This window comes from Pyrgilauda ruficollis, unplaced genomic scaffold (genome assembly GCF_017590135.1).
Source record: "Pyrgilauda ruficollis isolate IOZ18807 unplaced genomic scaffold, ASM1759013v1 scaffold52, whole genome shotgun sequence".
Taxonomy (NCBI): Eukaryota; Metazoa; Chordata; class Aves; order Passeriformes; family Passeridae; genus Pyrgilauda; species Pyrgilauda ruficollis.
In genome coordinates this window covers 3,739,410-3,763,650 of record NW_024526822.1, presented here as the reverse complement: position 1 = coordinate 3,763,650, position 24,241 = coordinate 3,739,410, and the positions used below count along the sequence as shown (strand labels likewise).

Here is a 24,241-nt window from a genome sequence, read left to right as displayed (position 1 = left end):
TTCAGTGTGAGCTCCCCAGAGCTCCTGACGCTGACCTTGATCGAGATTCCCTGCACAGTTTGACCTTGTTTTCCCCAAGAGCCACATAAAAAATGATAATTTTTTGGGAAAAAAGAAGCAGATTTCTGGTGACTTAACCATTAAACACTGAAACCTATTAAACACCATCGCAGCAGCTGCTGGGATCTGGGTCAGAGAGGCCCTGGCACTGAAGCTGTGTGGGTTTATTGAGTTTATTTACAACCTGTGCCAGCAGGGAAACCCACCCCGGGCATCCTTGGCAAAGGAAAGCAAAGGAAAATCTCAGCTGGGAAGATGCAGCCGGGAGGGTGGTGATTGTTTGGGCAATAGCTGTGGTTGTTTTTAAGATATTCAGGATATTCACTGTGTTTATCTGGTGTTTCACACCTGCAGGTGCACACTCAGGTTAAAATTCCTGCCCCAGGGATTCAGTTCAGTGAATTCTGACTGCACACAATAAATGTGGGGTTTACTTTGTGACAGAGCTTTTCCACACTCTTTTAGGGTAACCTCAGCCTGGCTGGGGATTGTTAATTATCTCTAAATAGATGCTGCAGGTGAGGGAATGCCTTACATATATTGCTATATGTTTTATAACATACAACGTTATAAAAATACATCTATTTTTATACAAACCAGAAGCATGGGGATGAGTTTTCTGTGCATATTTCATGCATCAAACACGTTTTGGGGCACGTAATACACACTGAGAGAGAGCTCTGTCTGTGTTCTGTGAGATGTGCACACTGGTGGGGGTGGGAGCTGCCCTGGCATGCTTTCATTCCCACACCACAAGTGCAGGATTAGGGGTGTGAATGGCACAGGCAGCTGGAGGAGAAGGGTTTTCAGCTGTCCACGAGGGATTTTTTTAATGGATCTTGGGGAGATGGTGAGGAGCAGTGACAGTTGTCCTCAGGCATTTGCCTGATTGGAGGCACTGAGCTTTGCTGCAGTTGTGGAGGGCTGAGCTGATGGACAGGAACTGTATTTATAAATTCACATATATTTAGTATAAAATGAATTCACCCATCATAGGAAAGAATCTTTTCTGTCTGAGGAGTTCAGAGATAGTTTTGATGTTTCCATTTGGCCTCAGGCAGAATAAAACTTAAATCTTTTCCTGGCAGACATTCCCTTCCCTGGTGTTTCTGTAGGAAAAAGATGTGTTCTTGAAATTGTTCAATCAAGAAATATTTTTGAACAAAGATGTGTTCTTCCTCTTGAAATTCCACAAAGGAAAATGATGCCACTCGTTTCAGGGTTGTTTCTGTTTTAAACATATGACAGAAAGCAGAAACACTCCAGAACACTCCACTTCCAACCATGCTGTTGGTAGAAAACCATGACCCAGAGGGAGCAGTGATTTATTCTCCTCAGGCTCAGATGTAGAGCTCTGTGTTCCTGGATCTGAATTTCCTCGATCTGAATTTCCCAGATCTGGGTTTCCTCGATCTGAATTTCCCGGATCTGGCTTTCCTGGATCTGGGTTTCCTGGACCAGCCAGGGCAGCAGCAGGGAAGGCACAGCCAGGAACAAGTCCCAGCTTTGGCCAGACACGGATGTAAATTGGAGCCAGGCCATCCCAAAGGGACAATCCAGCACTGCTAAAGCACCTGGTGGGTTTTGTTCTGGGCTGAAACAAGGGCTGGGATGGGGAGCAGACCCACACCACTCCTGTATATGGGATGCAGGAATTGAAATTCCACTCTCAGCTATGCTGATCAGGGCAAGCCTTTCCAGGCTGGCTGCTTTTTCTACAAATAAATCCCTGCATGTACCTTGAATGAGAAATGAATGATCTTGGGAGAGCCTCAGTCGCTGGCCTGGAGGGTGCTCTGTAACAAAACCTTCCTTCTTCTTTAACTTGGGAAGTATTTGTTTGGTCCAGGTGCTGAATGGAAGCAAACACCCTGAGCTGGCTGCTCCTGCCTGGGCTCAGACCAGCTGGGCTGGGCTGGAGGAGCAGGGATTTTACCTGGAGAGGGGAAATGCAATGTCCAGAGCCCTTTGCACTCCCAGCCTTGTCCTCCTGTGCTCAGTGCTGTGCTGTGATCCAGCAGCTCAGTGCTGTGCAGGGAGAGGAATTCCACGGAATTCCTTCACACACCAAATCCCAGGCTCCAGTGGAAATTCACTCTGATGGATCACCCCCTGCCCTGTGATGGACTGAGCTTAATTAATCCCTGATCCCCTCATTAGATTTAGGAGGAGAAATGAGCTTCCCTTGCTGATTCCAGCAGAATCCCTTGATCAGTGAACAGGCAGTGCCAAATCACTCCCTTCACTCCTCAAACGTAAAGAGAACTCAGACTGTCAAACGGGTTCTGAAACCTGTGCCCTGCTGCTGTCTGCCGATGGATTATCTCTGCCAAACCATGACACTGATTTAATTTGGATTGTTTGCTATCTTTGGCTCCACTGTCCCCTTGAATCTGGAGAGGGAACAGCGCCTGAAGAAATGAACTGTGAAAGTTCTGCCCTAATGCTGGGAAAATGCTCCGTGTGCTGAGCTGCTGGAATCACATCTGACAGCTCCTGGGATTCTGGGGGTATCTGAAGCATCTGGGGGCTGCTGTTGTGCATGAGCTCAGAGCTGAAGTCCCGGTGAAGGTGGTGCTCTGTTTGCAACAATTCATGGCTGGGAGTCTTGAGGGGCTGTGGCTGACATGGGAATTGTTGTGAAAGGGAAGGCACAAATAGATATTAATCTCTAATTAATGCCTTATAAATACAGAATATCTATATGAATTAATCCCGAGAAAGGCCTTTTTTTCCAGCTTTTCAAATACTGTTAAAATGGGCAGGGACCAATATGTGGTGGAATAAATATTCATCAAGTTGTAGCTCTCACAGCAGAGACTGGACACAAATTGTTACCCAAGGCTGGGGATGGCAAGGCTGTGATCCCAGGAGGAGCTGAGAGCTGCTGCTCCCAATTTTTTGGGACGGGTGCCCTCCTGTGATGCACTGGGACTTCAATGATGTGAACACCTGCCTTTAATTCAGAGGCCAAAACCCAGATAAATTCAAGTTCTGTACCAGAAAGAATTGATAGAATTTATCCAACAGCTGATTTTCCCACTGACTGGAGTTTGAATTGAAATATTGCACTGAGGAGGGAAAAATTGAGGCAAGCATGAGCCTCAATTGGCACTGAGGAATTGGGAAGAGGAATGTGTGAACTCTCCTTGTTCCAGACTGTTTTTGGTATTTCTTGCCTGTGAAATTTGTGTCACCTGCCTGGGGACAGTGCTGGGGCTCCAGAAAACAACACGTGCAGGGATCAGGTGTCACCCAGCCCAAAGCACAGGGCTGTGCCTGCTCAGGGGACAGCAGCTGCTGCCAGGGAGGGCACTGAAATGAGAATTTGCTCAACACGAGTCGCTTGCAGCAGGTTCTCAAATTGTAATAGAACTCATCTGATTTAATGTGCAAAGAGCAAAGTGTGGCTGAAGTCCCTGTCTGAGATCCAGCTCCAAAAATAACGCGTGTTCTTGTAGAAAAAGGTTAGAATGTGAAGGTAAATGTGGATAAATGTGTCGGTTTTTCATTTAAAAATCACAAAATTACTGCAGAATTTTCACAAAAACATTCCCCAACCACCACCACCACCAACAAAAACCCCAAACAAACAAAAACTAGAAAAAAAAACCACAAAAAAAAAACCAAATAAAAAACCAAAAACCAGAAAAAACCAAACAAAACCCAAACCAACAAACCCCATACAAATAATCAAGCACAACACACCAACAAACAACTCTCTGCATGGTTTTGAACTTTGGAAAATCAGAATTTTGACTGAGCAGGGTCATGCCTGTGTTGCAGGTTCCTCATGCAGGACCTGCCACTCTCAGCTGTGTGCACAGGGAGGGAAATAATTTGAAAATGATGTTGAACTATAGGAAAAAGGGGAATTCTGCTTGAGTTCTTCCCAGGCTGGAAGTGCTCCACTCTCCCTGCCTGGCCTGGCAGAGCCCCTGCAGCCAGATGTGGTCTGAGTGACTCGCTTCAACTTCTGAAGAAGCTGTAATGTGTTTCCTGTGCTCAAAAATAACTGCTTTTAATTAATAAAATTGGTTTTTTACCATGTACTCTCAGTGCCAGCTCCTACTCTGTATTCACCTTCTCCCATTCTGTCCCTTAAACCCATGGGAAAGCCCTTATGGAAGGGACTGCCAAAGAATCTGGGCTCATGTTCTTCCTTCAGGGAAGGGATTTTAATATTTTTACAGGATTTTTCTTTCCTAATTGCTTCATTTGCAAGCCCTTTTCTGAGGGCCCTGGAGCACCCAGAATATCTGAGGAGGAGAAAGGCTGTTGATCAACCTGGAGCATCGACAGCCATTTGTTTTTGGAATAAACCCATCATTAGATGGATCATTGAACTGCAGGAATAGTCACGAATGGAGGCTCGGGAGAGGGTGCTGCCGTGGCTGGGACAGAAATAGTCCCTGCTCAGGCTGGAATCTCTCACTCTGGGTCAGGTGTTGGAGCTGGCTCCATGGCAGGGCTTCTCTCTATTCCCAGAGCATCAGGCAGGTGCCCGGCATCCTCTCTCGGGATAAAAATGTGCCGGGAATGCAAATGAGGGTTGGGCATTAATCCCTGGAGTGCTTGGAGTTAAAGGGGCAGTGCTGGTGACCCCCGGGGTACAGGGAATTATTTCATGTGTAAAGGAGGTGGGAAAAGGAATTTTCTCCAAGGGAGCTCTGCTGGAGTTCAGCGGGGATCAGGGTGAAAAATCAGCCTGGTGACAGCACCAGCTTTTCCTTGGGTAACAAAGTGGTGACCAAAGCTGCTCTGGGCCAGAGCAGCGTGGATGAGACTCTTGTGGATTAATTGGACAATTGCTGTGGGCATTCTGGGGGTTTGCAGTGCCCACCGTGCTGGAGGATCACACCAGAGCGCGAGCTGTGACCCTCATTTGTACTTGTTGCTGCAATTAAATGAGGCTCTTGTGCCGCTGATGAAAGATTCCACGGGAGATCAAACTCATTAATGCACGGAACAAACCTTCATGACAACCTGCAGAGGGCTGCTCCTGCCCTCCCCCGGGGCAGGGAGGGGGCTCTGTGAACATTCACATTCTCTTGGATAAAATTCAGGAGTGATGCTGCTGTGGGGGTTTGGTTGCCAGAGCCCTGGGAAAAGGTGAAATGTAATTTTTGGTATTGTGAGGTAGCCAGGAATGCTTCAGAGTGTGTGGTGACAAGGTGGAAATCGTGGCAAGGTGTGGGAGAAAAGGGATCAGAGAAGATGCAAAGCTACCCATTCAGACAAAATGGCAATATTTGGAATACTGGCATTTTGTCTGAACTGTAGATTTTTGTTTCTTGGACTTAAAAAGAAAACAAGAAACCACATTTATGTGAGTTTCCCTTTTTAAGTGGGTGCTTGTGGAAGGCATTCTGTTTGTGTGTGTGCACCTGGTGCATGGATACCAAGGTGACAGATTCACCAGAAATTCATCTGAAGAGCTGTCAAGCTATTAACTTACAGAATGAGCAGAGCAAAAAGGACATGCAGAAATTAAATATAGCACTTGAGTATTTAAACTGCTCTGTCATTTGATTGAAATGTTTCCTTCCCCTTGTTCCTGTTGCTATAAATCTTCCTTTCCTGACACATTGGCTCTGTCCTAGATGGCAGTTTCTGATGTTCAGAGTTCCTGTGAAGTTTATTTTCAAACAAAAAACGAGGCAGTCCGTGCAAGAATAACTATTTTGATTTGGGTTGACAAATATTTTCTAACCTGAAGCTAATATTTTTAAAGGTTCAGGCTGTTGAACAATGAAAACTGAAGCTGTGTCAGGTTGATTTAGAGATGTTTTTGTGGGTTTGTTTTTGTTTTGGGTTTTTTTTTTTTTTTTTGAGAGAGAGCACGCTTGAAATTCACGCAGCTGAGTTTTAGTCACTGCCTTAGAGGATTTTAATTTTATATTCTATTTTTTAAACATGAAAATAGGGCCTCATGCAGGATCAGTCAGCGAAATTCAGAGGACACTGATGGAGAATCTGTCACAACATTTTTCCTGATTTGATTTCGTCACCAGAATTTTGCAAGCCGTGTCCTGTGGCTGCTGCTCGGGGTGTCTGACCCTCGCTGCAGCTCCCGGGGGTGTGGGTGCCTGGCAATTTCCCCTTTGTCCCGCTGTGAAATCTGTTCTGCACGTGTGGCTGTCCCTGTGTGGTGTCTGTGGGTTCCTGCACCTCGCCCCCTCCATCCCCCACGGGCATTTTGGAAGCAGCATCGCCCCAGAGAACTCTTTTAAATCAGCTTTCACTCGCGTGAAACTGAGCTAAAAGCCCAGACCAGTTCTGCTGCCACCTGCTGCTGCTGCTGCTGCTTTTTTGGCTGCTCCTCAATCCCCCTCCTCCTTTGGCTTCTCTGCGAGCAGAGAACAACAACAAAAAAAAAGCCAAAAAAAAAAAACCCCAAAAAACAACCCACCAAAAAAAGAAGAAATAAACAAATAAAAAAAAAAAAAAAGAAAAACAAAAAGAGAAATTATTGAATTATTGTGAAAGGAGGCTGGAAGTCCAAGCTCGCTCGCTGCCTCCCTCCCGGGCTGGGCTGGCTGAGCAGGAAGGTGGCACAAAAGGGACAAAAGGGACAGCCCAGCCCAGCTGGCTCCTCCGGGAGGCTCTTCCCTCTCCTTGGCCCTTTCCTTCCCCCGCCGGGTTTGCGGCAGCAGCGCGCTCGGTAACACAAACCCTCTCTCGGGATTAGGAGCGCGGTTACACTTGCGGCAGCTGCCCGCGTGTGTCTCACCCGCTACAGAAACAGCGCAAGCTGCTCCTGCTACTCTTTCTCCTGATTTTTATCGAGCCTTGTTCCTCCCCTCCCTCTGTTTCTCTCTCTGCCCTCCCCACAGCTCCACGCCGCTCCTCTCCATGCTTGCCTCGTCTCTCGAGAAGAACCGCAGCCGAGTTTGCCTAGAGCAGCCCCGGGAGACTTTTCCTTTCCTGAGCCAGCAGAAGGCAAAGGGGGGCTGGGGAGGGCAGCTGAAAGCCGGCCAAGCCCTGTGGCAGTGCTAAACCTGCTTTGAGAGAGAGCGGGCAGGGGAGGGACCTTTTGTAGAGGAGAGAAGGAGAAAAGAAACTTGAAACTGGCTTCCCTTGTGACACGAGTGTGTCGCGGCCATCCCCTCCCACCGCGCCGGTTGTTCAATGAGAGCACGTGAAGAACATGAGGTTTCCTGCTTGAGAGGGAGGGCAGCGCCGGGGAGAGAGGGAGGAGGAAGGAGGAAGGCGAGTTGTGGCTTTGCGGTGTGGTTTACGCCGAGATCAGAGCTACGAGTGCCTGGGGGTGGGAGCAGAAGGAGAAAGGGCGTCTGATGCCAGCTGCCAACATGACAGAAACCCTGCAGCTCCCGGCGCTGCGGGTCCCCGAGCAGCAGGTGCTGGAGGGCGGCTGCGCCTGGTCCAGCTCGTCCACCCCGACCCTGCGCAGGAAGCGCTTCAAGATGAGGCGGATGAAGAACGTGCAGGAGCAGAGCCTGGAGGCTGGCAGGTACCAGGAGTCTCCTTCCTCCAGCAAGGAATACCTGCAGCTCCCATCCATTGAGATCACCCCCTCCAGTGACGAGGACACCCCCTGGTCCAACTGCTCCACTCCCAGTGCCTCCCCGCGCCGCAAGCGCTTCCTCCTTCGGAAGTGGCTGCGCGTCCGAGAGAAGAAGGAGTGCAGTGAGAGCAGGTAGGTCCTCTGGCCGCTCCCTTCCCTGCTCCCTGCCCAAAATAGGCTGGAAGGGTCTGTTGTTCCCCTGGATGTGCCTCTTCCCGGATTTTGTCCTCGCCTGTTGGCTGGAATGTGGCGTGGTGTTGGTTGGATGTGCTGGTGCCAGAGGAAAAGGCCTGGGAGCTGTTTGGGAATGGCAGGGCAAGGCTCTGTCCTCGCTCGTGGTCCTCCAGGTGACACTGAGCCAGTGGGTGAGAAGATTTAACCTCACTGAGGTGTCCTGAGGAGACCTGAGAGAGAGAGGAGTGACCTCTCTGCTGGCATTGCCTGCATGGGAGTGATGATGCCAAACCCTGCCAGTGTTTTTGGGTGATGCTCATTCCCACCACTGAGACTTCCCTTGAGATCCTTAGTACTGGGACAAAGAGAGAGACACCAAGCAGCCCAGTGGGTCTGTGTGTCAAGGTGGCTGGGCTCAGTCCTTGGCAGCTTTCCAGACCTGAAAGTCACACAGTCCTTTGGCTGGAAAGGGCACAAATCATTCCCAAAGGCCTCCAAGAGCCTGTCAACACAGGGAATTCATGCCCAGGCATTGTATTGTGTGGCCACAGGAGATAAAGCTGCACCTTATGTAACCCTCTGCAGGGCACCCCACATGCAGGGCAATTAACTCTTCCTTTAACAATCTACATGCAGCAGAATTAACTCTAACAATCTACATGCAGTGCAATTAACTGTCCCTTTAACAATCTACATGCAGCGGAATTAACTCTTTAACACTCTACATGCAGCAGAATTAACTCTTCCTTTAACAATGTACATGCAGGGGAATTAACTCTTCCTTTAACAATCCACCTTTCCTGAAGGCCTAAACACACAAGACACTTTAAAGATTTCTCCAAGAAATTGATATAAATTTATAAATCCTAAGGCTGGTTTAGTGCAGGCCAAGTTTTCTTCCTCTGTTTGCAGCTCCTGTGCAGCTGATCTGTGGGGTTGTGTTTAAAGGATGTGCTCCACTTCCAGAAAAAGAGAAACCTTTAACATTTCTGCACCCACCAAACCACACTGACTCACTGCCTGCTGTGGTGCTTGAGTGTTTACAGGGCAGAGCTTTGAATATCCACCCTGATTATCTGATAATTTTCCTTTCACCAGGTCCCTTTAGCAAGGTCAGTCTGTCAGCTTATTAATTTTTAAAGAACTTTCATCAATGAATGCATGCCATTGAGGATCTGATAATCCCTCTCAGCAAGTTAACATTGAAAAACATCTCTTGGTTTAGGAAATATTTCTGATTTAGAAAATATTTCTGTTTGAGGAAATATTTCTGATTTTCACGTAGCAGTGGTGGTGCAAGCAGGGATTCAGGCACAGCACGCAAAATGGGAAAGATAACGCATGAGGCACGTGCTGAAGTGTCAGAATATTGAAGTTATGCTCAGAAGTTCACAGGATAAAGGATCCAGTCCTTCAGCTGAGGATTTAATTTGGATTTATTGATGGTGAATGAGTTTCTGGCAGGCCAAGACACGTTGCTTTTGGTATGAAGGTGGAAGAAAGAGCTACATTTCCTTATACATTTGCAGTTTACATACGTTGCCATGCTGACAACTTCCTGCTCATTCGTCCCCAAGGGATTTTTTGGCGATGTTTCGGAAGCAGTGACTGGAAGGAAGGTGAAGTGGTGGACATTAGCATACCAAAGCCAGCCTGGCACCTCCTTTCTTCAGTGCAGCAGGATCCAGATCCACCCCTCCTGCCCCGGGAAACACGGTGCTCTCAGCTGGCATTTTTCCAGGGATCATCCCTGGGCTCTCCCACCGCAGCAGCAAACAGCCCCAAGGAGCATGTGAAAAACGCCAGTCACTTGGTTTTAGAATTTGAAAAGTTTAATAGTAATAAAATGGTTATAAAGATAGTAATAAAATTAGAGTAATGAAAAATTGGACAATTAGGATTAGGACAATAGGAGACAATAAGAAGAAAGAGTTAGGGACAGTCCAGGTACCTCTTCCTGGGCAACATAAGCCACTCGCTAACAGAGGATTAACCCTTAAAAGCAACAGCCTGTTACATATTCATACATCTCATAGATGATGCATAAATTCCATTCAAACACAGGATTCTGTCTGGTCAATGTCAACTTCTTCCTCTGAATCCTGACAGCTCTTCAGGGCTGAGCGAGGCAGGAAGAAGTTAGTTAGTTTCTTCTGATAATGGAGCAATAAATTCTTTTTCTCTGAAAGATTTAGGTGTCCTGTGGCTGCTGTCTTGGTGTGAGTACCTCCTTCCTCTCTTTAAAAAAAGTATCTTACATAGCACAGTTTCTATTTTAACATTATGTTATAAGCTAAAACTATATTTAACACACTACTTAAGAAAACTAATACAGCTTAACTTTCTAACGTAACACATCTAATATTCATTTGAATACTTGCGAAAAGCCAATCATAAAATACACATTTTTCACAAGCAGAACCTGTGGGGAGCCGGCCATGGAAAGGGTGAAAAACCCTGAGGGGTTTCTGGCATTCATTTGACAGAGATGTGGGGTAAACTTTGCTGTGCCCCCAGTGAAATGTAACTTTTGCAGGGCAAGAAGCTGTTTTGCTATAAACCAGAAATTGCCTGTTTGCTGCTCCTGCTGTGGCAGGGTCAGAGAGAGCCCCTGCTCTGCCCTCTGCTCTGCTGTGCTGTTGGTGACAGATGCTCCCGGTGTCACCTCTGTGCTGTGTGATGTTTGAGGGCAGCAGGGACAGCTGTGCTGGGGGGTTTTGTGCAGATCACTCACCAGGCTTTCATTTCTTCCATTCCATTGGTGGTCTGTCACTCTAGGACACAAAATAAACCAACACGGACACTGGGATCGCCAAGGTGAAAAGGAGGCAGTTGAATTTCTGACTCCAGCATTTAGAGATTTTCAAAAGTGACAGTGGATTGGAGGGTGACAGTGCCACCTCTCCAATGCCACTGGACAAGCCAACAGTCCAGCAAATTTCTCCTCTTCAGAAAAGAATGCAAAACAATAATTAATTAGAGAAAAGCGTGTGAGAAAGTTCATTACAGGAATGTAAACATCAGAAGGTTTAGAAGAACTTAAAAACCAAGGCAGCAGTGGTCAGTGCCAGTGTCCCAGGGATCCCCAGCGTGTGCCACCCTGTGCTGGGAGTGCAGGTACCCCATGAGGTGTGCAAATCCCCAAATTTACCTGCTGAAAGCAGCAGCCTGCAGGCTGCGGCCCCAGCTGGAGAAACAAACAGAAATAAACACAGTTTGCTGCCAATCACTCCACTTCTCTGCTGGAATCTCATTTTTTGGGTACCTTTTATCCCGTCCCGCGGGCAGTAGCTGTGTGGTGGCAGGGTTTTCCCAGGAAAGCTGGCAGGGAGCAGGCTGTGCCCCAGCTGAGCTGCTCCTCGCTCTGCTCTCAGGGCCCCGAGCAAGAATTCTGTGGCCAGCAGCATCCAGCAGCATCCAAGTGAATAAACAAACGCTGTCTCTAATGCTCCAGGTCTGCTTTTCCCACCCGGAAACTCCCACGTGCTGGTTAGTTTTTAACAGCTTGGGTAATTGTGAGCTTTGTTCACCTGCTGGCTCTCTCAAAGCTGACAGAGCAGGAGGGACGATGTTCTTTTCCTTCCATCAAACCCCAGGGATGGTTGGGAGAGCCTTTCCTGCCCCTGGCACTCTGTGTTCAGTGTGAGGAAGGCAATTCCTGGGGGTAGGACTGTCCCTGAAACTGTCCTTGTTCAAAGAATGATGGCCCAAACCTCAAGGTTGCTGTACATATGATAAATGGGATGGTTTTTATGAGGGATGCAGACAGCTCCTCCTCTACCCCTCAGCCATCATTTGCCAGCCAGGTAATTAAGTTATTTACCTTTATAAACTGAAGCCTGCACACAAGTACACAATTTTTTATTTAAATTTTTTATCAAGACATGCTGATGTTTCTTCAATCTGGTGGCATTTTGCTGTGCATGCAACCTGCATGCATCATTGATGTGGGCATAAGGCAGTTGATCAGCTTTAATTTATTATTTACCTCTCCAAGCCAGCCTTGCTTGTAATTTCAGGACCTGCACGTGATTTTGGGGCAAGAATTGCTGAGTAGATCATTCAGGCTTCAATTTAAGGACAGCTCTCCCTTTGGCCTAAGATCAGGACTGCTTAAGGATGAAATGTTGGTGCTGCTAAAGATGCAAAACTTGTGGATTTTGCTGGAGCAGTTCATGCAGCAGCTCTTGACACTTCTGTAGATGAATTTACTCAGGCTGGTTTTCTGCTGGAAACTCTGACACTCACTGTGGATTCACCCGAAAGGAAAGACTTGTCTGAGTCCTAAAATGCCTCTAACACATGAAAAATGAAGTGTATTATGAGAAGAATTCCATCCCAGCTCAGAAAAGTGTCTGTGCTGAGGAGCTGGAGGTTTCTTGAGCTGCCAGCTACGCAAATGTGGAGGTTTTTCAGATGAAATCCTGGTAACTTATCTCAAAGTATGGAACAAATGAGGGGAGGCTCCAGCACTGCTCAGCTCTGGGCTCTGAGGCTGCTTCCCTTCATGTTCTGAGGTAAAAAAATCTCCTTTTTTCCTTAAAAACCTTTCTCTTGATCCCTCTAGTGATATAAATTAGTTAACAGTTAATTGATTTGTTGGAACTTGAGCTAAAATTATTTACAAATTGGTGGCTTAGATATTTTGAATTGGCTTATAAAGGCAAATGAGCCTTTAATTTCAAGTAGCCCATCATGCTTTTGCCTTCCTTAATTAAATTGAAATTCACTCTGAGCATTTCTGGGAATAAATTAATGGTCATTCCCCTTTTTCTAACTTCAACATGTGTGCAAAACATTCTGGTATTTTCTAGAGGAAAAATCCTGGGTGATGTGATTTTTTTCTTTTTTTTTCCCCTAAGAAACTGCTGATGGTGAAAAGCAAAAAAACCAAAAAGCTGCAAGATTAATTAGAGGTTGTAGAGGTTATAGCTCCTCTTCCATGATGGAAAAGTGACCCAGGTCTTTGGGAATGTCCTGGAGGAGTTTCCTGGTGAGGAGAGAGCTGCTCCAGCCCTGGGGGGTTTTGGTCTCTGTTCCGAGAAGCTGCAGAATGAGCAGCTCTAAAATCTGCAGTTCTCGGTTTTTGCTGAACTTCCACCTCCCAGCTGTGCCTCGGAGGGGAGGAAATGGGGCTGCTCCTCTCTGAGCAGCACAGCAGGAATTGGGAAGTGGGTGCGCGCTGGGCTCGCTCATTTCTGCTGAAATTCTTGTAAAAATCTCTTTTGTGTGAAGAACCGACGGCTCCACTGGGATTTCATCATGGAAGAGGCAAATGATTTTTTCCCCTCCCATTTTTGCTTGTAGCTGGAGCTGGTTAATTGAGGATTTAGGGAAGACAAGTGTCACATAGGGAAAGCTGTTGGTCTCCGAGGGAAGCAGCTGCTCTTCCCTGCTTTTGGTGGCTTTGGAAAATCCATGAGCACGAACCTCAGTGATGGGATTTTTTTTTCTTTAAGAAACTGCTGATTGTGAAAAGTGAAAAACCAAAAGATCAAGGTGATAGATCCTCTTCCATTATGGAAATTGATCCAGGTCTTTAGGAATATCTATGTGGTGCCTCTTCTAATCTGAAATTTGAAAACACACAAATGACGGCTTGGTAGCAACTCAGTATTAATGAAACTTTTTCCTTTTTGAACCTGCAGGTTCAAATGAGGCCTAAAGTGCTCCCAAAAAAGTGATTTTTTTCTTTCTCAGCTGCTGCATGCCTATCTCCTGGGGGTGCTGGTGTGCTGTTTGTTGGGATTGCAGATTTTTTGCCATTTGTTTCTGGTAGTCTGTGCCAAGTGACTGTGAATTCTGCCAGCCCTGGTATTTGTTTGGTTTTTGGTTTTTTGGTTTTTTTTGGGTTTTTTTTTTTGGCTGAACCTCACCGCCTTTGTGCAGTAGTTTGTGGTTTTCTTTTAAAATATTTGCCTTCCAGTATTTGTGTGGTTTAGGGTGACCAGTCACCCAAGAGCATTCAATAGGAGTGATTTACAAACAGCCCGGGACTGAAACGCTGTAGATCTTATCTGGTCAGCAAATATTTGCCATTGGGCCATCTGAGATCCGTGCCCTGCCTCTGCCTGCCGATGGAATTTAACAATTAATTCCCATTTTCCTTATCTCCGTGGCTTTCCACGGGTTCTGTTTCCAGCTCAGGGAAACAGAGCAGTCTGCTGCTGGTCTGTAAATAAGATGTTGGTGAAAGGGCTTGTCTGGAGCGCGGGGGAGGCTGGTGTTGATGTTTTTCTTGGTGAAATGAATGAGGTGAGAGGAGAGGACTCGGCCCTTTTAACCCTTTGCAGCAAGGAGAGGTGATGGTCTCAGTGCAGGTTCACACTCCAGCTCTGAGTGTGGCGCTCATCCTGGGGCTCTGGTGACATCTCACCTGTGCCTTATCTATTTTTGATCATTTCTAACGGGTTTAGACTGCAAACACGGCTTTGCACCCTCCCCATCCATGAAACTGAGCTGAGATGGGAAGGTTTGGAGCAGGAGGTGCCTGTTTGGTTCTCAGGAATCTCTTGGAGACATTAAAGCCTTTCCAGCACCTAAAGGGGGTCACAACAAGGCTGGAGAGGGAGATGTCACAAGGACATGGGGTGAATTCTGTGAATTCTGTGACAGGACAAAGGGGAACAGCCTTGAACTGAAGGAGGGCAGGTTCAGAGATGGGATTTTGGGAATAAATTCTGCCCTGGCAGGGTGGGCAGGCGCTGGCACAGGGTGCCCAGAGCAGCTGGGGCTGTTCCATCCCTGGATGGGTCCAAGGCCAGGCTGGACAGGGCTTGGAGCAGCCTGGGACAGTGGAAGGGGTCCCTGCCCATGGCAGGGGTGGAATGGGATGAGCTTTAAGGTCCTTTCCAACCCAGACCATTCTGGGACTTTCCTCGTGCTCTCCAAGTCCGGGAGCCTGCAGCACCCGTGGCAATCTGGCTCTGAAGGCTTTGAATTTTAGGTTTTGAATTTTAGGTTTTGAATTTTAGGTTTTGAATTTTCGGGCTGAAAGCTTTAGGGCTGCCCAAGGACAGCCCTTCTGGACTGGTTGGTACCCCTGGAGCTGGGGTTTCCCCTTGGTGTCCCTCCATCCTGGATTTCCTCCTGCAGGAATCTCCTGACTTTTGCCATGGCTCAGTCCCTGCCCCACAGTGGGTTTGGGGTACAGGGACTGGGTTTTCCAGTTTGGAAGTAGCCAAAACTGATCTCTGGCTTAAAATTGTATGAATTTTAAAGTGTAAACGAGGCAGCAGGGATGGGAGAGATGTTCCTGCTGGTCCTGGGAAATCCAAGGTGGGGGCTGCATTCTGGCAAGGAGGAGCAGAGCCAAAGCTGGGAATTGAAATTGGGAATTGGAATTGAAAGATAAAATTGTCTTTGAGGAGCTCCTAAAGCCCCCTGTGGGAAAACACTCACGAGGACTTTGCTTCTGCCACGCCCAAAGCTTGGGGCTCAATCTCCTTTTATTGCCCTGTTTATGCTGTCAAGGAAAGATGGATGAGAAGAAGAATTTTCCAGAAGAAAATTTCCAGGAGGATTCACCAGGAGAATTTTCAAATGAAGACTCTTTGCACATCACCCTCTAAAATATTCAATTTTCATTGCAAATCTTCTAGACTTAATTAAAACTGAGCTCTGGGTTAAAATTATATGGATTTTAAAGTGTAAAAACCCTTTAAAAGGCACAATGAGAACTTCTTTGCCAGTTTGGAAGTAGCCATAACTCACACCAGGTATTGACACTGCCATCCTCTTTCTGGTGGCTGTTTTTCAGGCACCCTAATTATTTTATTATTTTATTTTTATTATTTTATTATTAATTTATTATTATTTTACTATAGGTTTTAGGCAGGTAGAGTCAAGTCTTTGTGCTTGCAGCTGTGAGAATAAAAAAAAGCCTTTAGTTGTTCAAATAACCAAAAAAACCCTGTGAATTTTAACTGAAACCTTGATGTGTTTGATTATAAACATATAATATGTGTATAATTTGTTTGCATATCTTTCAGTTCCCGAACCTGTTGGAGAAAACATTCATGTACTGTGAATATTTTGGTAGATTTCAGTTTAAAACTGTTGCCAAAGTTGTTGAAAACAATTGAAGAATTTGTATCCCTGATTGGCAATTGTCAATTTTTCCATTTTTTTGGAAACAGGTGATACTGAACACAAAGCCTAACAAATAAAGGGGTTAATTAAACAAAGTGAATACAAAATACTCATCTGGGTTCAGACCTGGAATTCTCACTAATAGCTGGGATTTTTTTTTGATAATGCTCCAAACTCTTTAACTGATCCCATTTTCCAGCTCTTTCTGTCCTATTTCTTCCCTTATCCCATTCATCCTTCACTGTGTTGAAAAAAATAAATCCTTGGATTAAAATTCTGCCAAAACCACCTGGAGGTAGAAAAGCACAGTGGGTTTCTCACCCACACACAGGAGCTCCAGAAGGTTCTTGGTGTGCAAACATTGACCTGAGTGCCTGAACTTTGTGAAATTGTGATAAATATCTTCTGTGGGAGACCTGCTGAGCTCTGAAAGGCTGTTCATGCATAAAATCAGAGATCCTGGCTCTGCCTTATCCTTCAGAGGCTGAAACCTCGGAATAAAATGAGACTTTTCTGCCTTTTTAAAATGAATATTAATAGTACAAAATCTAGTTTATAGCTCAGGACTTCCCAAGTGCAAGAGAAATATTGAAATATTTAAGGCAACAACAGCAAAATTCAAATTTGCTTCAAACAAAGTGTGTGGGATCAGAACCCCTGTGTTTAGTCAGTAGAAAAATGGGGTTTTATGTGCTTGGGTTTCCTGGATAAATTGCTTGGTGGAGGAGTGCTGGAAGCAGCATCTTCAAAGATTTAACTGTTAAAAGGTCTGGTTAATCTGTGTTGAGGATTTGTCTTCATTTTCTAAACTAATAACTAATGAGTTTGCATGAGAATTAAGGAAAAACCGCAGGGCACAAAGCTGAAAGTATTTTTATTGCCTTAGAAATTATAGGAACAAAAGGGGCACCCTGGGCTTGTGCACCTGAAGATTTAAACCTTTTCCAAATTCAAGTTTATCACTTGAGCTTTGGAATGAGAGCAGCTTGTTTTGCTGATTTCCTGAGAGTTTATCCAGCTTTTTTGACTTTCTCTGTGGATACAAAATGCTGTCTGAATACTTCTTTCCGTGTTACTCCTCAGAACAAATCCCACCTTTCTTCATCTCCTTTTATTTTAAATTGTCATTACGCAGTTCCAAAGGAACAACTTAATAGCAGGTTATCCTCAAATGGACTGAAAAACATCACAAAACAACAGGCTCTGCATTCCAACCACTCTGAGCATTTTAGTGAATTTAACAGCTTCACTGCCTAACAACCAGAAGGTTGAAATAATTTTATGTTGTGTGAAAAGCTCCCAAAGCTTTATGCACAGCACAGCTCGTGCTGAAGGGACAGGTGGATAAAAAGTGATTTTTCTCGGAGTTTTTAATTGTTCGCAGTCTGGAGCTGAGGTGTTGAATTTCAATGAGCAGCAATACCTGGCTCCTGTTAAATTTTAAACCTTCATTTGGAATGTGAACTTTATGGGGTGGATGAACAGGAAGAGGTCTAAGGTTCATTTGAGCTGTCCCAAAGGGAGTTTGCACGTGCTGTTCCCAGCACCGCTGGCCTGGGACAGCCTGGGAATTCTCCTTGGGTAAGTTTGGTTCCATCTGCTCTGAAATGGGAATGTGGGTGAGAGGGTTTTCTATGAAACAAGAAATTAGAGAAATAATCCCTGCAATGCTTGCCCAAAAGGGGGAATTCCTCTGGCAGAGGAGGGTAAATGTGGTTCCCCCTCTGCTCTCTGGGCCACAATGAAGCTCAGAAGTGCAAGAAAAATATTTATTTGCTTTAGGAATGTGTTGTTCTTATCCAGCTGTTGATTTACAGCTGGGAGCCAATACAGAATTCTCCTTCCCTTCTTGCAGGAGTTTTGTGCTTTCCCAAGCCCAGCCTCAGAGGCTGATTTCTGTATTGGTTTTTCAAGGATTTTTATAACTATTGATCACTAATTTCACTTTCCTGAATGCTTCAGCCTGCTCTCCCCTCTCCCATGACTGCAGCAATGTTCTGGGGAGGCACAAAGAGTGGGCAGTGCCAGGTGATGTCTCCCAAATGCCAAATGTGTCCCCAAGCCAGGTGCTGTGCTCTCAGAAAGGTCATTTTCAATAAGGTGGAGCCCTTGATGGCCTCAGAGAAGCAGCTGGTCAAAAGAAGGTGGCTGAGGAAAAAATTAAATGAAATTTTGATTAATTGGCTTTTTATTCCTTGTAGAAAACTGCAAATTCTTTGGCAAAAACAAAGAGTCCCTTTATTTGGTTTAATTATCAAGTACACTTCATGGAAATGTGCTATTGCACATTTTGGTACCCAAAAAAAATGCACTTTTGGTACCCAAAAGTTTTCCCCAAAATAGATGTTACTGGATAAAGTTGCTCTTTGGAATGAAAAGATGTAATTTTGTGGAGGTTTATTTTATCCCATATTTATATTTCTGGGATGTTTTACATCGATGATTTCTATTTCTGTGTGCAGTGCAGCAGAGCTGTGACTGCAGGCAGTGATACATAATTAAATTAGCTGGATTTAACATTTCCATCCTGCCAAGAGAGAAATTTACCCCAGTCTGAGCTCCCAGACAAGTTTGTGCTGCTGCTTTGCAGTGATTTCAGAGCCAGCAGAGCAGGGGGGGGTCTGGCCAGGAGCCCCTCCAGCCTTCCCTGGAGCAGGAACCCTGAGGAGCCCCTGGAGCTGCCACAGGGGGATCCAGGAGAGCTCCACAGGATAAATGTGTAGGAAATTCAATTATCACCCACAAAGCGCCCATTTCAGCGGGGACAGTGACATCTTGTGGGCTCAGCTTGCAAGTCTGGCCAGGAATTCAGCGCTGGCCACTTCAAAAGTTGGTTTTTACTGCCCTTTTCTGCTTCTGCCCGGGACTGGGGAGGGTATAAACACCCAGCAGCTTGGTGTTGGAGTGTCTGCCTGTAAGAAATGATGAGATGCTGCCCAGGTGATGGGCAAGGTCACTTTTATATTTCAGGAAGTTCTCGGGAAAGTCTCTCACAGTGAAATTAAGAGACTCCTCGTGTTAGCTGTGAATCAGATTTAAACTTAATGCCTGCTGTTGGTTCCTCCTTTCAACCCCAAATGTGGAGCGTGAACCTTGTGTTTTCCTCCCTCTGGATTTACAGCTGAGTGTTCCAGAGGTCACAAAGAGGTTTTCTGTGATCTGGATTTGAAATTGAGTGTTCCAGAGGTCACAAAGATCTGTTTTTCTCCATTTGGATTTACAGCTGACTGTTCCAGATGTCACAAAGATGTTTTCTGTGGTCTGGATTGAAGCTGAGTGTTTTACAGGAGGTTACCCAGCTCTGTCTGTGTTTTCCTTGATCTGGATTTAAAATTGAGTGTTCCAGATGTCACAAAGATGTTTTCTGTGATCTGGATTTAAAGCTGAGTGTTCCAAATGAGGCCAATCAGCTCTGTTTATGTTTTCTTCCATCTGAATTTTAGATGAGTGTTCCAGAGGTCACAAAGATGTTTTCTGTAATCTGGATTTACAGCTGAGTGTTCCAGAGGTCACAAAGAGGTTTTCTGTGATCTGGATTTACAGCTGAATGTTCCAGAGGAGGTTCCCTTGCTCTGTCTGTGTTTTCCTTGATCTGGATTTAAAATTGAGTGTTCCAGAGGAGGTCAGACAGATCTGTTTTCTCTGATCTGGATTTAAGCTGAGTGTTCCAGAGGTCCCAAAGAGATTTTAAACTGTTTTAAACTGGCTTTAAGATGAGTGTTTCAGAGGAGGTTACTCAGCTCTATCTGTGTTTTCCTTGACCTAGATTTAAAGCTGAGTGTTCCAGAAGCTGCAAAGATGTTTTCCTCAATCTGGATTTAAGATGAGTGTTCCAGAGGTCACAAAGATGTTTTCTGTGATCTGGATTTAAAATTAGTGTTCCAGAGGTCCTAAAGCTGTTTTCTTCCATCTGGATTTAAACTGAGTGTTCCAAAGGAGGTCAAACAGCTCTGTTTGTGTTTTCCTCCATCTGAATTTTAGATGAGTGTTCCAGAGGAGGTCAGACAGATCTGTTTTCTCTGATCTGGATTTAAGCTGAGTGTTCCAGAGGTCCCAAAGAGATTTTAAACTGTTTTAAACTGGCTTTAAGATGAGTGTTTCAGAGGAGGTTACTCAGCTCTATCTGTGTTTTCCTTGACCTAGATTTAAAGCTGAGTGTTCCAGAAGCTGCAAAGATGTTTTCCTCAATCTGGATTTAAGATGAGTGTTCCAGAGGTCACAAAGATGTTTTCTGTGATCTGGATTTAAAATTAGTGTTCCAGAGGTCCTAAAGCTGTTTTCTTCCATCTGGATTTAAACTGAGTGTTCCAAAGGAGGTCAAACAGCTCTGTTTGTGTTTTCCTCCATCTGAATTTTAGATGAGTGTTCCAGAGGTCAGAAAGATATTTTCCTCAATCTGAATTGAAGCTGAGTGTTTTAGAGGAGGTTGGACAGATCTGTTTCCTATGATCTGGATTTAAGGTTAGTGTTCTAGAGGTCACAAAGATGTTTTTTTTTTGTGATCTAGATTGAAGCTGAGTGTTCCAAAGGAGGTCAGACAGATCTGTTTTCCTCAATCTGGATTTAAGATGAGTGTTTTACAGGAGGTTACCCAGCTCTGTCTGTGTTTTCCTCAATCTGGATTTAAAATTGAGTGTTCCAGAGGTCACTAAGATGTTTTCCTCAATCTGAATTTAAGATTGAGGAAAGAGGAGGTTAGACAGATCTGTTTTCTATTATCTGGATTTAAACTGAATATTCCAGAGGTCACAAAGATGTTTTCCTCAATCTGGATTTAAACTGAGTGTTCCAAAGGAGGTCAGACAGATCTGTTTCCTATGATCTGGATTTAAAATTGAGTGTTCCAGAGGTCACAAAGATATTTTCCTCATACTGAATTGAAGCTGAGTGTTTGAGAGGAGGTCAGACAGATCTGTTTCCTATGATCTGGATTGAAGCTGAGTGTTTGAGAGGAGGTCAGACAGATCTGTTTTCTATGCTCTGGATTGAAGCTGAGTGTTTTACAGGAGGTCAGACAGATCTGTTTTCTATGCTCTGGATTGAAGCTGAGTGTTTTACAGGCGGTTACCCAGCTCTGTCTGTGTTTTCCTCAATCTGGATTGAAGCTGAGTGTCCCCAGGAGGTTCCCCAGCTCTGACTGTGCCTGTTCTGTGTTCCAGCAGCCAGCAGAGCAGCCAGCAGAGCAGCCACAACGATGACTCTGCCCGCTTCCTGAGCCCCTCCATGCGCGAGGACAGGTGAGTCTGTGCCCCAGTGAAACCTCACCTGCCGAGCTGCTTTCTTTTCCTTGTATTTCTCACAGCTGGTTAACAAAAAATGGGGTTTAAATTGGTCTTATCAATGTCTAAAAAGGTGCATTTTTCATCACCTTGAATGTGAGACAATGAATCCAGCCAGGATTTTTGTCTAAAAAGCTGCATTTTTCATCACCTTGAACATGGGACAATGCATCCAGCCCCTGAAAAAGCCAGAATTTCCTTTTGGGGGCTCATTCCCCAAACTCCAGCTGCTGCAGCAGCTTCATCAGACGTGCTGTGTGCTGGCAACTAGCACCTCTGATCCTTAAAAACCCACAAATGGAATTTCCTGAGTGGATCCTGTCCTCAGCAGACACCTCTGAGCCTGGTTGTTTTGTTCACTTTTGATGTGTTGTGGCAGTCCTGAACTCTAGATTTAAGCTGGGTTAATTTGTGTGCAGCACCTGGGTGAGAACTGCAGTGAAGTTCCAGAAGAAACTTTAATTTGGGTTGATTAATGACAGTTTCAAATTGCAGCATTGGCACAAAAGCTGTTGATAACTGATTTTTGGTGTTTATTTGGATGCATGATTTATGGATTTTGCTTTGCTCAGAGCCACATGATGAGGAGTTTTGCTGCATCTTGTAGGTCAACTTTTGAGCCTGAATCTGCTGAGTTTTCTTGTGCTGGCCATGAGCTGTGAGCCCTGAGTTATCACTGATTTATTTCCCTTGCACTTCTTAGAGCCATCTAAGAAGAAATGTGATTTATGTTGGTTTTAGAAATGTTAGATGCATTTTCCATCAGCCTGAAAGTGGGAAAATGCATCCAGCCCCTGAAACAGCAGGAATTGAGAGTGACCCTAAGGAGCCAATTAACATCTCATATTAAAATTCCATATCCCACGAGGGGTTTTGGCTCAGAATCAGCACTTGGGAGTTGCAGCTCACCTTCTCCTCCAATTACCCATCTCCCCATGGCGGTGGAACCTGGACTAATTAACAAAACATCCCTAATTGACTGACAGGTGACTGTTTGCAGCCAGGAAATAGAGTGGGACAGCAGAGCAGGGGGGTTCTGAGGGCATCACCTCTGGGTGAGGTGAAATTCCATTTCAGCTGGAATTCCACAGGTGAAACAGGGTGAGGATTTGTTAAAACATTTCTGGGTGTAGCAGCAGGGAATCATTTGGAAGTGATGCCCGCTTCAGATGGATTTTAAAGGGAGCATTTAGGATGGTGATAATATTTTCCTGGCTGGAAGGGGCTGATTTCAGCAGCACAGGCAGATCTCAAAACTATTTATGCAAAGCCAGAGCAATGCTGAGCCTGCTGACCTCTTATATTTAGGACCAGCAAAGTTCCTGCTGCCTAAATTTAATTACAATTAACTCCTATTTGCATGGATCCTAAATTTATCTATGTGAGGGATAGTACATTACCTTTTCTACTGGTGTTTTGGTCTCATTGCTGATGTAATTCCCTCAGCCTCCACTGGTGCAGTCTTCCTTTGGATATTGGTGGTTTGTGCTCATGAAACTTTACCAAAAAGTAACTCAAACACACTTTGTAAAGTAAGCTGAACAAGAATTAGTGAGAAGGCTGACAGAGCCTTTGAGAGCTTGCTGTCTGCTCTTATAAATAACACAGATTAAGGTTGTTTCTGAGGCATTTGAATCCTTTAGATCCCCCAGAAACTGAATGAGGAGCATTTCTTTTTGATACTTTTAGGTGGTATTTTTTTTCTACCAGTAACAAAGGGTCCTCCAAGCACAGATTTGAAGCTCTGAGTTTCTGTTTTGAAGAACTCCGAGGCAGTTCTGGTCACTTATCCATTGACTATTGTACACCAGGGCTTAAAAAAACCCCTAAAAACCCCACAGCCACCCAGGGTTTCATCAGAGCTGGAGGATGTGAGCAGAAAGGAGGGCAGGGAGCCAGGTGCTGTGCCTTGGGAGGTGCACCTTGCCTTGGCACGCTGCCCTGGCATCCCAGAGGAGAGCAGGAACAGGAGGAGCCTGGGATGCTCAGAGCAGGGAGCCAGCACAGCTGGGAAAGTGCTGAAAGAAGCTGCCCCAGCCAAAAGCAAAGGGCTGCTGAGCTGCTTCTGAGCTTGGAAAAAGGAGGGACACCCAGCTGAGGATGGCTGGAATCCTCCCAGGCAGGATCCTCACCAAAGGCACTGCTGGTGGAGCTCCCTTCCCAGCGAGGGATTCCCAAGGGAGCTCCTGGAGGTTTTAGGAGAAGGCTGAACATTCTGCCCTGCCCTGGATGCATCTGGGGCTCTCTGGCAATCCTTCCTCTGGAGGTGTGAGTGCTGCCTGCAGGGTTGGGAGGTGCTGCCATGGTCCAGAAGCCCTGTCCTGGCACAGCATCCTGTGTGTGCCACCCCTGCGTCTCCTCCCTGAGGAAAAAACTTTCCCTCTGCAAATCCATGTAAGTTCTGTCTCTGCCATGCCCGGGTTGTGCTGAGAGGGAGCCACACTTCATTTTGGGGTAATAATCTCCTTTATGGGTGTTTTTAGCTGGAAGAATTTAGTGGGATGTGCTGGAAAGAGGTTGGGTGTGAGTTTAGGGCTCGGTTCTTCGCTTGCTGATTGCCTGGGTGAGTCACTTGTGTCGCTGTTTATGAAATCAGGAGAATTCCTCCTCTACCTCACAGGAAAACAGAGGTGGGGAATTTAGTTTGAGTTGCTCAGATGCTGAAACACCACTTCTGCATAAGTACAAATTCAGGCAAAAGGTTCAAATGATTGTGCTTGAGTTAAAATAATTCCAGGGGTGGGTAAGGCTGGGATTGAGGCACAGATTTGGGTGAGATGTGTGCACATAAGACACCCCACAATTACTGAAAGGAGACAAATTTATGCATGAATTACCTTGAATTTCCACCAAATTAACCCCAGATTCATGAGCCTGTCCCTGCTTGATCCAAGGACTTGTTCTTTGTCTGAGGCACCCATCAGGTTTAAGGATGCAAAGTGTGTTTTAATTAAAAATTAAGCTACTGAACCAGAGGAAAAATTAGTCCTTAGATTCAGCCTAAGGAGGAGAGAAACTGCTGAGGAGAGGAGAGCATGGAAAGCAAGGTTGGAAATGGAGGAGAGGGAAGTGAGAGGTAGTTTACAAGAGATAATAAAAAAACTATTTA

General features: G+C 45.4%; 1 protein-coding gene across 2 annotated transcripts in view; it reads left to right on the top strand.

Annotated features, from left to right (window-relative positions):
• The first annotated feature begins 7,252 nt into the window (after positions 1–7,252).
• GRAMD1B (GRAM domain containing 1B) overlaps positions 7,253–24,241 on the top strand; it is a 101,001-nt gene continuing 84,012 nt past the window's right edge. Inside the window, exons 1-2 of one of the 2 annotated variants that reach the window (XM_041480524.1) lie at positions 7,253–7,720; positions 21,016–21,090. In XM_041480524.1, the coding sequence (XP_041336458.1) occupies positions 7,359–7,720; positions 21,016–21,090 (437 nt within the window). In that variant the 5' untranslated portion in view covers positions 7,253–7,358. Of the gene's footprint in view, positions 7,721–21,012; positions 21,091–24,241 lie in introns of both variants that reach the window. The other variant, XM_041480523.1, reaches the window with a different exon arrangement.